Here is a 16,141-nt window from a genome sequence, read left to right as displayed (position 1 = left end):
GGAGGCCAGAAATTGATGCAATGAGTCAAACCCTGGTCTCATTTACACCTGTACTGAATGCAATCTCTTATCTGTGATGTGAGCTGTGATTGTGCCTTATTTCTGAATCTCAGAAACTTTTGGGTCAGGTACATTGCCAGTATGTAGTTATCTCATTCCTGGCATGCACTAGTTTTGAAACAGCTTAGCCATAGTTCTCTGAGTGACTTAGTGTAATGAGCTTGAGATAAGGTGGTTAAGCATAAATACAGCATAAAAGATTCTTCTTCAAGCTCTGTAGTTATTCCTCAGTGGGAGGCAGGGAGATGCAGGGAAGTTTTTCCAAGCTAGCCCCACTGTAAACCAAGTAGTTAGAACTGAAAATGGGTTGAAGATTGGAGCTTTTGGTAGTTACAGGGGTTTCATTTTGATTTACAAAGCCTTCTTGTAGACTCAAGTGTGTGACAGAAATACTTCTCCCCTCTTTGAAGCCACTACTTAGCTACTCAGATATAAAAATATGGCACTCAGCAATGGAAATACAGTGTTGCTCTTTTGTAATTGTCTTACTCATTTTCACATGACCACAGACTCCTATTCTGAAAGAGTTGGGGGTTTGATTTTTGAAAGCAACTCTGAGGCTTCACATTCATTTTGCACATCATTTGGGTGCACAATTGTTTTGACAAATGTGTATCTTCTGTGATCACACGCTTTTAACATGTAAGGACCAACATCCACCTTGTTAAGTTAGCATTAAAATGGCTGGAAAAGCCTAACATAGCCAGCAGGAAGGACTGTCTGCCTGTGAGCCTGTCCGCCTCTTCACAGCTAAATCTTAGGAGTACCTTGGTACAGAGCAGCATGAGAGGAGAATTAGACCTGGTGTAAGCACTGACGTGTTGCATAGGCCAACTGTGATGTCATTTTCCTTTTCTCATTCTGCCCTATAAATACAATGAAAAACTGTGAGGGAACTACTCTTTTTTCAGTGCCAATTGTTGATCACCAGGAAGGGTGATTCAGCATTTCATCATCAGTAATAAAAGCACAAAGCCACAGAAGTCAATATTGGTTTGGGCATGTGTAATTGGAAAGAAACTATAACTGAAAAAATCCTCTCAGCGCACTAATCCAAGTACAACCATGCAGGAAAAAGAAACAAATAAACAGACATGTGTTCTTCTAAGAAATCTTGTGTTTGCTAGGAAAAAAGACCTCAGAAAAAGAGGATAGAAAGCATGTCTGCACTCACTGTTGCTAAAAGTGGGGAGCAGGCACTGACCCCATTCCCTTGAAGACCCTGGGGCACACCCCACACTCAACCCCATTCAGTCTCTATCACTCCAGCAGTCTATATAGGGAAGTGGGGAGGATCTTGGTTCCCTGTCCTAAAGGAAGCACACAGGTAAAACATCTGAGCCTGGCTCACTGCAACAACCCATGGCTGCCTCAGCCTGCCTTACCTGGCTTGCAAGTGGCCACTTCAGACACCTCTTCCTCTGAAAGTGAAACACAAGGCTTGGGTTTTGGCAACAACTTGATGAAACCTTCCCTGAAGTGCTTCTTTCTGAGGTAGCACTTCACTGAATGAAACTGACAGCATGTACATAACCAGTGAGCTCAATGAGTACTTTCAGATGCAGGATCCTTCTGACTAATATTTATCATGCCTGACTAATGAGGGCTGGTTAAAATGTCAAGAGTTTTTAGGATTTTTTATTAACCTCATTTCATACTAATTCTCACAGTAGATATAATGAACAGATATGTTGTTTACTCATTCCATTTACACAGTCCTGTAAGGGATAAAAGAGTTGCTGCAGCATTGCTGCTTCTTCATAGTTTAGGAAGTGTTATGGTTGTATGAATAAAAGTGACTGTTCCTGCCTGGAAGCAAGCAGACTTGGGTCTGTCATTTAAGAGTAGGTCCTCTCTGAAGCTAATACAGAACTACATTTGGCCTAGTGGGAGAATTCTGCTTCTTTAAAGCCAAATTTCTGCTGTAGCTCCCCTACCTGTGACACGTAACTTTTCTACTGACAAGGGAGGAGAGTATGGTCAAATTTGTGGCACCCTCGCTGCCCCACTCAGGGACATGCAAGGAGCCCTTCCTGCACCCTCTGAGCACTGGCCTAGGATGGTGAGAGCAGCAGTCCCTGGGAGCAATTGTCAGTATTGTTTTGAGCATGTGTAATTGAAAAGAAACTATAACTGAAAAAATCCTCACAGCACACTAATCCAGAGCAGCCACGCAGGAAAAAGAAACCACACAAACAGGGATGTGCTTGCCTGTGAGTGGGAAATGGCAAAGGAGATGGGTTAAGAGATGGGTTAACCCGTTCACATATGCCTGGAGCTAACTTCATCCACAAAACCTGGGCCTCCACTGATGGCCCAGCTCCCCAGAGCTGCTCCAGAGCCTGGATGCTCCTTCAGTGGCTCCCTCAGCCATGCACAGCCATGCCAAGACCTTTCAAAATAACAGAGGGGTTTTTCTTGGTGTTCATGAGGCAGAGACACTATTGGTCAGATTATTGTATAGCAGAGCATAATCTGATATAAATCTAAAGGCAGCAACAGGGAAAGGGAAAGAGCCTGGGGGACAAATGTCTAAAATGGAGAGGCTGTAAGGAAAACGGGTGTACGAATGTGCATTTTTAAAAGCAGGTAAGGCAATGAATGCTGCCAGTATTTGCTCTACCACAACTGACCCCATCAGCTCTTTCAGGTCACTTGTTTAAATGGATGGAAACTATTGATTTTGTCTAATTCAATCTTTGCTGTGTGTTTCCTAGGGACGAACGCTAAGCACGGACTGCGCTGTAAGGCGTGCAAGATGAGCATCCACCACAAGTGTGCCGACAGTATTGGGCAGCAGCGGTGCATGGGCAAGCTGGTAAGTGAGCAGCCCAGGGCAGCTTGTGCTGGAGCTATTTTTGTGTGCCTGAACCCCAGGTGTGCATTTAGCTGCTGCATTAACAGAACCCATACCAGGTCGCTTTACTGAGGCGGGAAAAGCGAAGCCAGGTGGTGCCCTGCTGTCAGTTTTGGCGATTGCTGCTGCACAAGGATGCAAACAAAACCAAGGCACAAATCCAGTCTGCTTTGTGGATGTGAAAATACAGTTACAGAATACAAATTTAGCTAGCTAACAAAATTAATTACTTTGATTTCAACAGTGCTTGCTGTAGTGTAAACCTCTCAAAGAATGCTATAAATTAATCATAGTATTTCAGTAGGATTTAAAAAATGAAAAATCCTCCAAATTATGTTTTATTGTTTCCTCCACAGTTAGGGCTTGAATAAAAAAACATAATTTACCTTAAAAAGAAAACCAAGGGATATTTTGCAGTAAGACACAGCAGAGTTTGAAGCAATGTCTCAGCAGGAGGGGCTGGGAGAGCCTGTCCCTGTAAGGACACAGCACTTTAGTGCCTGGATTGCCTTCTAAGCAGCAAAATCTTGTGGTTGGCAATGGCAGTAGACTATGTCTGAGACAATTCTAACCCACCTTGTTGACTATTACGGGACTATGGTTCCTTCTGGTTACTTTTGGAAAAAGAACTTGGAATAATACCAATTGGAATATGAAAAGTGAATGATACATAGATTCATGTTTCAGATGTTCTCAGATTTGTTGTGACTTGTAGACACTTGAGACTACTGAGCTAAAACCAAACAGTTTTACTGTGTTAAGTGATGGGAAAATGCAAGCACTGACTTCAAAAGTGCTACAAACCTCACCTTTCACTGGAAAGATCTTTTCTGTCCAAGAGGGCTCACTGAAAGCTATTGTTGTTTACATCCCCAAGTCTTCGTGTATCTAAACCATAATCATAATTCTAGTATGAGGCATTCCGGTATAGGAAGTTGGTCTGTGAAGAGCTGAATGACAAGCCCTGGACAAGGCAAATATTGTCCCATGTTAATTGATTCGTGCATGTCTTGACTCCAGCCTCAGCTCTTGTGGTTACTAGTTTACAAAAACAAAAAAAGAGAGACCATATTTACATCAGGAAGTTGTCAGCAGAGTCACAGGAGTTTTGTGAGCTCATGCTGATGCTCTGAATCTAGCTTGGGTGCAGACAAAGGCTGAGGAATCTGGAATTTATTCCTCTAAGACTCCAAGACTACCAGTCACCTCAGTCTTTTTCAGTCCTTTCTGCAGCTCATTACCTGAAGAACTAGTTGTCTATCAGGTTTTGATGGACGCTGAACAGAGGATATGGAAAATACACACATCTCTTCAAATATTCCTCACGTCTCACTGTGACTAGAAGTTCTCACAGCCTGCAGACATTAGAAATTGGAGAGAGCATTTGTGAAATTCCAATGTCTTGAAGGCATTCATTTTGAGTACTAAATTTTGCCTGAATTGAGATACATTTTTTAGAGCAGTATAGGCAACATTATTTGCCATATTATGGCACTCTTTAATGATATAGCTTGAGTTTTTATGGTGCATTTTTCTACACATCGGCACTATGGGAATATCTGATAACAGTTTAGAGAGCTTCTTGACCTTACAAGACACAAAAAACAAAAAAAAAAAAGGAGTGGAAGGTGCAGTCAGTCAGCAGAAAACCTTAGAAAAACCTGTAGGAAGGTTCTAAATTTCTTGGGTTTCACATATGTGTATGTGGGAGCATGAGGATTTGGAGTTAGGGTGGGGAAGGATAGTCACATGTTTAACAAATACAATACAATGCAAATTCACATTATATAAGAAGATAGGGAGCGAGAAACTTCCCAGAATCTCTAATGATTCAGCACTTCTGCTGCAATTAATTAGTTTTGCTTTTGTGTAAGACAAAAGAAAAAAGAGAGCTGAAAATTAGCCCCTCCTTCCACATAAATATAGGAAATTGGGTTTTTTCTAGGCAAAAAAAATCAAATAAACATCTGATCTCTAAACCTCACAGTGACTGAACAACAGGAGGCAAATTTCCAACCTCACCACAATGTTCCACCATTAACCAAAGAGCTGAGGCTATTTCTATTTCATCACTCAAGGCAAGCAATGCACTTCAATCATTTTTGTTTTTTCTCCCTCCAGCCAAAGGGATTTCGCCGGTACTACAGCTCGCCACTACTCATTCACGAACAGTTTGGCTGCATCAAAGAAGTGATGCCTATTGGTAGGTTTTGACTGCTTTTCCATTCAGTCTTCCCTTGGCAATGCTCTGCAGCAGCAGCAGCAGAATTCCAGCCATGGTCTTTACCCTCAGCAGCCGTCCAGCTCCTTTCGGTGACTGGATGCCCTTCTGCCACCTCAGGAAAGGATCACTTCAAAGATACAAAGCTGGAAGAGGAGAGGGTGTGTTCATTGTGTGTTTCACTCAAAACCCTGTGTGCATACCTCTTAGCACTTACCCTGCTTATCAGAACAAGTACCTGAGATCAAGGTAGGAACTTAGAAGTGAAGGAGCGCTGAAATATTGAAATGAGGGTCTGAGCTGGGAAAAAATGGATAAAAGACAGGGAGATCAAAATAGCAGGGGGCATTCAAATCACTGGTCCAGCTTTTGAGGGAGCTGCTAGGTTCCTGTCCTTTTTCATCCATATTTCTTACTTTCCTCATATTTTTCCTTATTGATCATGTCTACACATTGTCTGAGTACTTGAAAGACTACTTGCTCCTCACTGTAATACCAAATTTCTGAAAAGAAACATTTTGAAATGGAGAAGTTAAGTTTATTCTGGAAAATATTTTTCCCCACCAGTACTCTAACCAGGCAGACCTGGAAGTGCAAAAAAATCAAAGCTAAAACTGAGCAGTCCGCTTAAAACTACTTGTCTGATGACACTTGCATGTCATCAGTTTAAAAAAAAACTTAATTACAATGATTTCATCTAAGTTTCTCTTTCTCAAAAACACCCATCATTTTTATCAGAAGTAATAGAAACATTTCAAATAAACTCTGGCTAAAAAATGACGTGTGCTTTCCTCCAATCAAAATCCAAAATCTGTTGCACTTTCTCGGTACTTTGGCTAAAATTTCCCTCTTTGTGCATAGCTCTACAAATGTACCATTTTCTACATGCCCACAGCCTTGTGTCACAAGGGAAGTTGAGGTCTAAGAATGCATGATGTAGAAGAGAGTTTGAACTGGATTTTCTTGTTTCCAGCAAAGACATCCATTTCTCTTCCATGGGAGATTATTTTTGTGGCTAGCTACGAGGGAAAGCCACTGTTGAGAGCAATCCAAGAAGTCACTGGTAGAGACAAACATGGATTAGAACCTCCTGGTGATCTGTCTTCTTTATCACCACATAGGTGGCACCAGTGATGGTTAGGGGAGGAGAATGGCGGGTGAAGAGAGACAAGGCAATGGCCGAGAATGGAAGAGCCAGGGTGAGAGGAGGATGATCTTTATGGGAGTAGAGAGGCAGCAGAAAATTGATAGCAATTCCATTAAGTTCAACACTCACTTTTTACCAGCATGGTCTCTCAAATAGTTTCTAAGCATACAGCTCAACCTCTTGGTAGAGGCATGTGTTGCTCCAAGTTAAGCAGGAAGATATCCTCAAGGTATTGATTGACTGATGCATGTTTTGCTCCTTCTGTTGCAGCCTGTGGAAATAAGGTTGACCCTGTGTATGAAACTCTTCGCTTTGGGACTTCCTTAGCCCAGAAAACCAAAAAGGGAAGTTCTGGAAGTGGGTCTGACTCTCCCAACAGAAACTCTGTAAGTATCCCACATCTTTCTTCCATTTTCTTTCTGGAGGAGCAACAGATAATCATTCACGTGAGATTGTGTCAGAGTTCACAAAACTTGTATTTCAAACCGTAAAAAAACCCTAAAATCTTACTCTCAGCTTCATATAGGGACCAGAAAATTTGTTAGCTTTGCAAATTCAAGTTTTATGCATCTTTTAGATTACTTTTGAGAAAAAGAGAAAAATGCTAATTAAATTAGTAAACTGTTTTTATCAGATTGGAAAAGGAAATATTCATCTTTTTATTTTGCATATCCATTTAGAAGGGTAACTGAGATATTGAACTGTCAGGCTGGAGCAGATGCATAGTGCCCATTGTTGATGGTGGCCGTTTGCCCTTCATACAAGTGATAACGATGAGTTGGAGTCCTCAGAACCTAGATTTAAAAGTACATTTTCCCAGTACAAGCCCAGAAAATATTAAGACACTGCTACTGCAGCAAAGCAAGGGACTGGGACCTCCACCGTTTTCCAGTGCAGAATTGTGAGGGAGGCATTACAGACCGGGGCTTCTCTCTCCAAACCCCAAACGCAGACAGGTGTGATAAGACTGTTCTATCCAGACAGGGAGGTTTTAGCGTAATGTTTGTCATTCACTCCCTCCAATCATAAAAGTCACTGTCTTAAGGACTGTGGCAGAAGAGGTAGAGAACAAGGAAAGTGATAGTTCCCGTGGCCTTGCCTTTGCTATATCCATGCCTTGTTCAACAGTAAAAAATTGCCAATTTCTTCCTTATCCTAGTATTGGGATCCACAAGATCAGAAGCTCCTTCATGGCGTTGAAAGAACATTTCCTACCTTCTCAGCCTTCATAAGCAGGCACTCACACCTATGTTTGAGGTTCTCTTCTATTCCCAAGAGATCCTCCCCATGCCATCCCTCCCCCTCCCTCAAAAAAATAACCATAAAAAGAAAACCACGCCTGAATCCACTGGAGGCTAAAGCTGATTGTCATCTCTAAAAATCAGGCACACATTATCTGACAACCTCTTCTGCTCACACTCATAAGAAAAATCACTGGGCATAGAGACATGATGAGAGTTGGTCTCCAGGTCTCAAAGCAAATATTTATATGCTTAATATCAAGTCATGCTAATATCTGTATATATTTGTTACAACATTTCCCTGGCATTTAAATGCATGCTCATTCACATGGCTCACCTGTAGTCTCAGGTGATATAGGTGGACTCTAAACAGACACCAATTTATGTCAGATGGGAAAGAAAACAAACTCACTTAAGCAAGAACTAAATGAAGTCTGCAAGAGATTTATTAAAGGACATGTCCTCTATCCACCCCCATTTGTGCCTTAAAAGGAATTTGCTAATTCCCTTTTTTTTTAAACCCAAAGTGACTCTACCTTCTGTCGCATTATTACATTTCTTTCTTTCAATTATTTAATTTCCTTTGAAACAAAATTTCTACAAATGTAATTATTGCTTTCTAAATCAATAAAGTTTATGTTGAATTATAAATGAAAACTCGAGCACAGAAATCACTAATGCTGTGTCAGCTTACTCTAGGGAGCAGATCATAACTAGGTGGGGTGTGGGCGTAGAATTGGGAACGCAAGCTCATTACAGGAATTTCTCCAGGGTATTGAAGCTGAGAGAGAATGTAACATGTGTCAGCATACAGGAAATAGAGCACATTAGAGAATTGAATAAGCAGACCTGAGAAACCATAAATTTTGCCAGCACAAGCTTGTGGATCAAGACAAGGATAAAAAAACAGGGTAGACACAACCCTGAACGAAATGATGGAGCTGAGGACCTTTAAAACTGGTGTGTGACCTGGGACTAGATACTGACCAGTGGCTGTACAAGGATGTGGCACAGATCCCTTAGAAGCATGTGTAGTTAATAGGGGTCAGAGGGACTACGACCTTTCCCCAGTGATCCTCACTTCTGGGCTGCTCTGCTCCTCTGCAAGCAGAAGCAGCAATGCAGCTGTGAGGCTGTGCTGACTCCCCGCCCTGGGAGATGGGATGTGCTTCAAGGTTCTGCCATGTCACCAAACTAGGGACACCAGGGACGTGGGGACACCCGTACTTCACCTTGCAGGTGGTGTCCAAGCTGTCCAAGGCCTTGCTGTGGGTCAGCACAACAGAGGTGCTCCTGCTGAAGGTGATGAAAAGCAAAGGTGACTGGCTTAGGAGCTGTACCTTGCCCCTACAGCCACGAAACTGCCATACTGCATGTAGTTCATGTAGACAGCCTCTACTCTCTGCAGAGACAGCCACCTTCCTCTAAACTAGCCAAAGTATTTTTAACATGACTGAGCTGTGTGGACGTACTCATTGATTTTTCCGCCCGGATTCTGCATTTCCCATAAAAGAAAGTGGCCATATGCTCCAGATTTACTACCTACTGCTTGCTTCAAAACTGTGCTTCTGCAACCCACATTTATACAAAAAGGCACTTGAGGTGATGCAAATGTGAATCTAGTTCTTGTTAGTTTTTTGTGGAGCAGATCCTCTCAAAAGCAGCTTTGCACCTCTATCATTTCTATTAGACCATTTGTCACGTAGTCATTCAGTGAAAAATCATTAAGGGTAAATGAGGTTGCCTCAGAAGGTTTTGGATGAAGTAAATACTGAAGAGACAGTCACTACACATCCCATATGCACTAGAACTTAACAAAATAATATTAATTGGTAATCAGCAATAATGAAGCTAATCTGTGAAAACTGAGGAACATATTGTAGCAATGAGCTGAAAAATCTCTGGGATGTAGTCTTTCAACAAAGCCAGTCTTTCTCTTCTCCATCCAGCAACCAGAATCCATAGATATGCTCTGCACTGGATCTGTGTAAACTTTGCTATTGCAATACGTCCTCATCCCCGGGTGGCCTATTTGGGCAAGATGCAAGACAAACATGACCTGCTGCAAAAGGCTGAGTCTAAAAACAAGGAGCAACAGAGCAGCAAAGTAAAGTATATATTCTTCAGATAGCAAGGGAAACAAGATAGCCACAAGACACCTGTGGCACAAATCTGGTTTCAACCCCTTTGTTCATTGGTTTCCTTCGTGGAGAAATAGCTAGGAAAGTACTGGATAGGAGAAAGAAAATTGTGAAAGCACTTTCTAAAAAAAGCTTTGCTGTCAACACTAGTAAAAGGGGAACAAAACAACATGTAAAATCTATAAAACAAGTCAGATTCTGCTCCCTGAACAAAAACAGAAATGTTCCTGTGATACAGGCACAGGACTGCAAAGCAATAGAGCAAACTGTGTGTACAGTACAATCGTAAAGTGTCATACAATAACATTAAATCCTTCTTGTGTCTTAAAATCTGTGAGCTGGAAAAAAAGTTAATCTTGGGAAAGATGATTTGGAATAAATTTACATTTATTCAGATTAGAGAAAGCACCTGACTCAAGTTCAATCTTTGGATTTTTTCTGGTTATCAAAGATGTAGAGAGTTCAACAACTGAACTCTCTAGTTTTGTTAAGGTCAGACTTGCACAGAGTTGTTTGGAGCAGCTCCTAATTCCTGTTGGGCTATACAAGGAGAAGCTGACTACCCAACCAAGGAATCTGTATGCAGAGTATACTTCTGAGGCTTGAGATTATGTCATCCCACGTTTTCCTATGCCCTGGAACACTGGGTCCCTAATCATGACTGACATTAATATGGTACAGAAAAGAAATCATAGTAATTCTAAAAGCAACACTTAGGTTTCAATTTCCCTAACCATACTGGCCAGATGACTGTTTAAAAAGAAAGTGAGGGCAGATATTTAAAGACTGACTTCATCCACTTCATTGCACTCTAGCTCTTTCTTTTACAGCATTTTAACAGAATTAAAATGACCCTTACATTACAGTTACTTTACTGAATAATGTATTTGGGACTGGCATATTAAAATTCAGTAGTTTCAACTAGTGTTCAGTCTCCCTGGATGATAGCTATTTGGTATACCTGCAGAATCTGCAAATCCCCTCGTGCCCATTCTGTTTTGTTCAGAGAAGCACATTGCTCAACATAATCCTTTGTTCCTTAACTTTCACTTTATTTTATACTGCAGAAATCTTTTGTGCTCCAGACTCCAAACTTGGTCTGGAATTTTTTGTCAGGGCTTCCACTGCTCCCTGTGCCGTAGGTATGTGCTGTGCATCATCAGATCCAATGTTTCCTCCCATCCCGCTAGGCTGACTCTGCTCTGCTCTCTCACCACTCAAGTACTGCGTTTCCCAAAGGTCCTTGCTGTGGTTTTATTTCACTTCATTGGTCCCTTTTTCTGATTTATCCTGTCTCATGTGCTGTTTCTGTCCCTGCAGACAGCTGACTTGGTAGAAGTTCCTGAGGAAGGCAATAGCTCTGCAGGCACCCTCGACCTAAGCAGAAAACGCAGCAACAGTGGTGAGTGCCCCCAGGCCAGGACAGCCCCCTTGGGTGAAAAGGCCCATGTACAGCCTGTTTCAGAGCAGAGGTTATGGCATGGACAGGTTTTAGCAGTGTTCTGGTTTCCAAAGCAGGGGGTGAGTTGGTGCAAAAAATCTGGGGAATGCTTTTTTGCCATTCAGATGAAATGGAAGCCACTACCTTCCTTAATGTGGTGTGTCCAAAAGTGCAACTGGACAAGGTTCAGGTCTATTCCCTGTCTCCTATATTTACTTCATGATCATGACTGTAGACTTAACATGCTTCACTTCCACATTGGCAAAGTGGAACCAAAAAAATACTTTCTTTTCCATATGTTTGATTTTTCCACATGATTTTGTATATCATAACCTCTTTGGGACAAAAAACTAATCATGAAAGATCTTTGTGTCTGTAAAATACACAACACAGTGAATTTTGATTATAATTGCATCTTCTCAGTACAACTGTAGTATGCACCCAGTAATATTAACGGCCCAATTCCTTTGTTTGATTTGCAGTACAAAAGTAATCTTTTTGCAGCTTTGGTTTGATGGGATTTGAAAACCATCATAGCATCAAGGGTTTAGTAATGAAATCTCAGCCACCAAGAGTTGGTGTTTGTGACCACGTTCTTGAATTCAGCCATGGCAGTAGAAGTCATGCACAGAAGGAGTTGTTGCTCAGCACAAACTCAGGCCCAAACCATCATGGCAACTTCTCTAACAGCACCTGAAATCTGTTTTGCTGAATCTCACAAGATGTATAGAACAAAAACAAACCACACTGAGCATAATTTTTTTTCTTTGTGGTACCCCCAGTGCTCCTTACATGCTGCTACTAATTCATGTAGGTGAAAGGCCAGCTTTAGCTGTCTGTTCCTATATTATGCCACCTCCTTACTCCTTTCCTCCCCTCTTGGTCCTATCACCTCTCCTCATGGTGTTCTGTCATTTCCTTCCTCTTGTTTTGTGAATATCTCATCCATATTACCTGATTTCTCCTGAAATTTTTATTAAGTTTTCTGTCTTGCAAGTGCAAGTTGACCTGACCTGGTTAAAGATAGAGAATTCAGTCTGCACTACATTGTTTAATCCTGGCCACTTGAGATTGAATTGACCCTGTTTGAATGTTCAGATGACTTTTTATTTTTTTGCAAGTCAATAGTTTCATTTCTGAAACCCAAAGAAACTTTTTTTCTCTGAAATCTGTATTCACTGAATGCACAGAAAAGCATTCAAGGAACTTACTTAAAGAGATTAGTTTAAAAACTCAGCATGTGTCAAACCTCCAAATAACTTCCTCGGCACATTAACGATTCCTTTGATCAGCACTGGCTTTTTTACAATCCATCCTTTAGGGGCTCAGAGTATAAATTATGCATCAGTCACTCCAAAAATTTCTTCTTGGTAGATTTTTAATAAACTGCCTGCACTGTTTGCACAAGCTATGGAAATGGTAAAATCTTTTTCAGAATGTAAAAATCCCTGGTTTTTTCCTTTCTTTTTTTCCTTTTTTAATAGATGGATTTCTGTTGTATGGAGATATGAACAACATACCTCTATGGCTTTCAGATTCAATTGCCTCCTATTAACATCCAGACACCACAAACTAAACATAGATTAAAAATATAAGTACATTCAAAATGTTTTTACAAAGTGACTCATGACTCCTTTTTCTTCAGTTGTCCACTGCTTCTTTATCAAGAAATTGCACATTAATGCCTCAATGACTCAGGTCCATTCCAGTTAAGTTTGTGTTGTTATTTTTTTTCCTATTAAAATACTGTTCTACAAATAAGTATTTGGGAAAATGTATATTTGATGCTCTTTGGTAAAGGGAAACAGCAGAAAAGACAGCCTGAAGAAGGGTAAAAGGACACAGCACATGCATGGCCATGTAATTTTCCCCGTAGAACTCCTATGACAACAACTTCAAGGGGAGACTCTTTCATTCAGGCCCTGGCACAAATCCCATGGAGCAAAGCTTCCCAGTTTACAACTGTGAGATGGCATACTTAATTTCCAGCCCTTCAGCCTCCTCTAAGCCAGTTAGACTCTTTCATGCTGTGACCTACTATCTGTCCCAATAGCCAAAATGTACTTCAGGTGACATCTGTGAGCCTGTTATCAACAGTGATTTGAGCACTTTCCCCTTGAATCAAATATGGGATATCCTCCCTGCAAGCCCAGTTTTGAAGAGCGCTTCTCAGCCAACACAAGGACACATTTCAGCCGCCTCTCTGTGTGCTGGGTCAGCTCCACAGTTCACGAGGCTGTACATTAGTCACTTGCTTTATTTTCTGTCACCAAACAGAAATTGCTCCAGACAGGAAGCTGAAATACTTTTAGTTTCTCTGGTGAATGACTTTTTGCAAGTCCAAAAGGCTCCTGATTACCCAACTCAGTTCTCACCAGAACATCTTCAATTTGCCTCCTAACTCCTGTTCCTCTGAACATGAAAAGCAAAGCATAGTGATTTGAGTAGGACTTAAACCCTGCCAATCTGTAATAACAGCACTTTAAACCCCTTCATACAGATGCCAGACATGTATATACCCCTATATTAATGATGCAGTAAATTAGGTTTATTTCTAAGCTTTTCATTCTCATATCTATGATAGTCTGCAGGGTCAGAGTCCCTTTGCAGCAGGACTTGGTGAGGAGCATATTGGGGCCTCAGGTCCACTGCGGTCAGGACAGCCAGACACAACTTGTGTTGACATTTTCACCTTAAGCGTGGCAGGTATCAGCTCACATGCTCCCTTCACATTCACAGATTGAACTTCATGACTACAACATTGCCTTACATTTTGTCAGAGAAGATGTGTGTGCTCATGAATGCCTGTCACTTTGTACCAAATCTTTCTCATGCATGTTGTGGCTGCCGTTTCACTTGTCTTTTATCTGTTACAAGAGCACTGTCATGTTTTTCAATATCCAAGTACAACTCTCTACTATCAAAGAACCTTACTATTTCCTTCATAAAGCTTCTCCACAGACTCTGGTAGGTTGTCACCTACCATGTAGACTAGTCCAAGAAATATGTGTAAATGAAGTAAAGGACAAGCAAGTGAAAAAACAGGAGAAAAATTCAGAGGATTGGTGTTCTCTGGTCCTTTTTTCCCCTAAATACATGTAACTGTATGCCAGAGAAACAAAAAGAAAATACCCCCAAGTGACCTGATACTACCACTTTGGAGATTGCCAAATTTAGAGGCTATAAAGTCCAGCTTCTCCTCAAAACACTTACAGAAGTAAATGGCAACAGAACACATTGATGGTTCTAACTGCTCAAAGATTCCAGCTATTAAAAAAATCATATTCAGACTTTATCAAGAAGCAAGAAACACAAGGGCAATTCTTAAAATGTGAAGGGGGAATTCAGTCAAAAGGATAAAGACACTGTGTTTTTTCTAGGGAGATAACTGAGGACGAGTACCAGTCAGCTCATGAATTAATTGCAATGGAGGGTAACTGATTACTTATCAAGTATATTAGGTGCTGTGACTGTTGTCTTATTCTATGAATTTCTGATTTAGTGACTTAAAAGCAAGTTTTTACATCTACAGGCCTGTGTCTGAGTTTACCTACCCTGATTTGAAAACAATTCAGTTACCTCCTGTAAATTCAGAGAGAGAAGTAGTGTATCCAGTGTACTCCATGGACTAGTGGAGAGAGGGGCCAAAGAAGGCTATCAAACGCTCGGAGTTAGAGATCAAAGAGGGGAAGGAAGAGGTTTTGTGTACAAACTTTCTCAGTATTTCTCATATATGATCATCAGCTTTTGCAGGTGCTTTAAAATGGTAATACTGCTTATCCTACACATGACAATCCAGTACTGAACGTGAGAAAAAGCCTGCTGGGCTTTAAATAGTAATGCATTTACAGTACCTGGGTTCTGTTCGTAGTGCTGTACTTGTGTGCATTCATCTGATCAAAATGGTTTGTTTGTTACACTTGTAAATTCTGCAGGACAGAGATTGTGTCATTTGCCAATGACATCTGAGGTTTTGTTGGGAGTGTAGAAGGGCTCAGAGGAGACCACAAGGACTCAAAGAAAATAAGGGAGAAAGGGAAGAGATTAACAAGTCCAGGTGATCCTGTTCAGGTGAAGGGTCTTAAACTACTCCTAAAATGTCATGTGTTTTCTTTATTTCAGTGTTTACATACTCTGAAAATGGCACAGAACACTTTGGAGAAGAACCAAAAAGTATACATTCCCCGGTATGAGCATAAATTTTGTGCTGATGCAATGGTAATGGGAAGTCATGTAAAACATTTGTTTTTATGGCTGTCTGAGGACCTTGACTAGGTCTGATAGGTCACTGATATCTGACAGTCATGTTCTTACACCATTTCTGGGCCACTGGCCACAGCTGGAAGCAATACATGTTACTGGATGGCTGTTTGGTTTATCCTTTGTAATCACCTTATGTTTTTCTGCTTATTGCAAATTGATTTGGAATTGCAAAAGATCCAGTGTGCAGGCCATGTAATTACAATAGAACTCCCATCATGTAAAAATCACAGATTTGATTTTGAAAATTATTTAGTGTTTGCTTTAGCTGCCTTTTTTTCTTGCTTTTCCCCCAGATTAACAGTGGAAAAAGTGAGAAGAGAGAGAAGCCAGTCTTCTCTGTTGAAAACCCAATGCAAAAAGCTTTCACATATTAAATTCACTTTAAAAAGTTATTTTCCTGCTCTGAATTTGGGCCTGTGCACTGTACAATTCTAGCTCCATCCATAATGAGAACTGTAGACTAGACACCTTACATAATGCCAATACTACACTACTGGGCTTGTAAGAGCTACCATATGTACTACTGAGAGAAAAAATACACACTCATTTTTGAGATCTTGTCCCAAAGAGCAGCCAGTGCAAATTTCTGCTTGCGTTCTTTGGAAGCCTGGAATTTGATCTTCAAGTTCAAATAATCTTCTTTCTAAATTAAGGTAGTTACTGCATTAATGGCTTGCAATGTACCTGGGCCATAGACCTCCAAGCTGTGAGAGCAGAGAGATGATTCTGGATAATTTATTGTAAGATCAGGTTCTGGTTCCTCTGTCTGT

General features: G+C 40.9%; 1 protein-coding gene across 2 annotated transcripts in view; it reads left to right on the top strand.

Annotated features, from left to right (window-relative positions):
• Window positions 1-16,141, top strand: part of STAC (SH3 and cysteine rich domain) — a 71,056-nt gene that overhangs the window by 41,503 nt on the left and 13,412 nt on the right. For both annotated transcript variants that reach the window (XM_054274132.1, XM_054274131.1), the window contains 5 exons: window positions 2,778-2,878; window positions 5,039-5,120; window positions 6,556-6,671; window positions 10,988-11,069; window positions 15,231-15,295. In XM_054274132.1, coding sequence (XP_054130107.1) covers window positions 2,778-2,878; window positions 5,039-5,120; window positions 6,556-6,671; window positions 10,988-11,069; window positions 15,231-15,295 — 446 coding nt within the window. The remainder of the gene's footprint in view (window positions 1-2,777; window positions 2,879-5,038; window positions 5,121-6,555; window positions 6,672-10,987; window positions 11,070-15,230; window positions 15,296-16,141) is intronic.

This window comes from Melozone crissalis, unplaced genomic scaffold (assembly GCF_028551555.1).
Source record: "Melozone crissalis strain CALT ecotype California unplaced genomic scaffold, PUWL_Pcris_2 ptg000016l_1, whole genome shotgun sequence".
NCBI classification, from domain to species: Eukaryota; Metazoa; Chordata; class Aves; order Passeriformes; family Passerellidae; genus Melozone; species Melozone crissalis.
The sequence above is the reverse complement of the archived record's forward strand: the minus strand, read 5'-3'. Positions and strand labels throughout refer to the sequence as shown.